A 1898-nucleotide genomic window follows, 5' to 3' on the forward strand; every position below is an offset into this window, starting at 1 on the left:
AACACTCCGTGAATCCAAACAGGAAGTGAACAGGCCCAACATGAAGGGTGAATGCACCAATTGCAATATAAAGACTGCACTTGCCAAATACTGTGGGGCAGATCAAAATGATCGGGACATCCACCTACAGGACCTGAATTAACCTCGATTAATTGGAACAGAAGCGTATTCGTGACATCACCACATTTAAAGCTAGTCTGGAACTGCATTTCACCTCCATCTATTAAGTCTAAACAATATTAAGTTATTACTTTTTCATTTAGTGAAGAAATAAATATTGACACAGTCAGATATCACAAAGGCTTTTTTGATATATAGAATAGTTTTTATTATAGAAGATAGAGAAAATAATTATGACAAATCCGTATAGGTCTGTAGGTGCCTATAAAAAAAGCTGTTTTGATTTCACTTTAGAGGAATTATTTATCATAAGTTCTCCTACATTGGCTGCAGAGCGAGCCCCAGCCAGCCAACCCTCTCCCTCATTCTGGTGCCCAATGGAAAACTCTGATGGGTTACAGAACCCCAGAGGGAGGCATGGGTTTATTTTGTCTCATTCCTAGTGAAGTTGCCATACAGATTTGCTAACCAGTTGTATTTCTTTTGTGTGAATGCACCATTAGAAGTTGGCAGTCCAGGTCCAGAAAGTGAAAAGCCTGTATCGAGATTAGTTTAAACCATTTTCATGTACAGCTCCATAGGAAGGAATAACCTGGTGTAAACAGTGTTTTACATTCTGGATCTTGATTGTCCACCGGCTTCAACAAGCAAATCAAATGAGCGCTATCACCTCAGAGTTTACGTCACTCCAACACTTTCTAAGACTGTGCATTAAATGCAAACCCCTGACATTCCTTTGGAAATACAACTGACTTCTGATTCACAGTGTGAGCTGAGCTGCATTTTGGTTCTGGATCTGTTCTGAAACATTCGCTGTATAATAGGCTGTCATCGCATTGAAGACTTGAGGTGAAATATTAGAAATGTTGGCTAAACAGAAGCCCAGTAAAAAAACAAAAAAATAAGAGAAACATTTCAGGCAAAGGCAGCATTCATGGTTGGCAACATTTTTTGTTGTTTTATTTTCCAAATGTGATGGGAAACAAATTACAGTGTGAGGAAAAAAATTGCACTGAGATGATCATCGATGTTATTTTCAGGGTTAGTCAGAGATGACCTCCACATAGTTGGCAGGGAACAAGCCATAATGTCCATCAGGTCCATAACCTCTCCACCAGCCTTCATCCAGCATTTCAATATCTGTTATGATGTCATCAGGGTCAAAGGTGATCTCAGTGTCATCAGCTGTGGAGGAAAGGTAATCCAGGTGACACAAATGGAAAGCTTAGTTCAAAATGCCGCTCTAAACTTTTTTATTCAGCACATGACCCAATAATAAGTGACGCTTCTTATGACGATAGATTGTTTCTGTAGAGCTGGGAATATGTCAGATGTGGTAAGAGGTGTCGAAAGTATTTATGTTTATTACTCAGGAAACATAAATCCAACAGTAAGAGTATCAACTTAAGTTTTTTACTCCAGTAAAAGTGTAAAAGTACTATTTTTTAAAACTACTTAGAGTATAAAAGTAAAAGTAATACATTAGCAGATGTTTTACTGCACTACCCTCTTTAAGGAACATTTTTCCACAATTCTGGATAATTATTTCCTTAGACTTAATTTTCTTGTTTTTATAACTAATGGTAAAGGTGTCATATTTAACTTTGCATCATCTTGAAAAACTATTTATTTTGCTATTTGGTGGACAACAAGTTGGGGCAGCACCGACACCAACCACAAAGTGACATGGTTTTAGGGTTGTCAAAAGTATTGATACTCAAAAAAGTATTGATACTGAAAAGTTGTATCCGGATACAAAACTCATTTTCCGGATACAA

The 1898-nt window shown here is 37.4% G+C and overlaps 1 protein-coding gene across 2 annotated transcripts in view; it reads right to left on the reverse strand.

The window, feature by feature from the left end:
• Positions 1-384: 384 nt before the first annotated feature.
• LOC107103127 (drebrin-like protein B) overlaps positions 385-1898 on the reverse strand; it is a 21014-nt gene continuing 19500 nt past the window's right edge. Inside the window, exon 15 of one of the 2 annotated variants that reach the window (XM_015402662.1) lies at positions 385-1305. In XM_015402662.1, the coding sequence (XP_015258148.1) occupies positions 1163-1305 (143 nt within the window). In that variant the 3' untranslated portion in view covers positions 385-1162. The remainder of the gene's footprint in view (positions 1306-1898) is intronic. The other variant, XM_015402661.1, reaches the window with a different exon arrangement.

Source organism: Cyprinodon variegatus, unplaced genomic scaffold (assembly GCF_000732505.1).
Source record: "Cyprinodon variegatus isolate N-32 unplaced genomic scaffold, C_variegatus-1.0 Scaffold1380, whole genome shotgun sequence".
In the NCBI taxonomy this organism is placed as follows: Eukaryota; Metazoa; Chordata; class Actinopteri; order Cyprinodontiformes; family Cyprinodontidae; genus Cyprinodon; species Cyprinodon variegatus.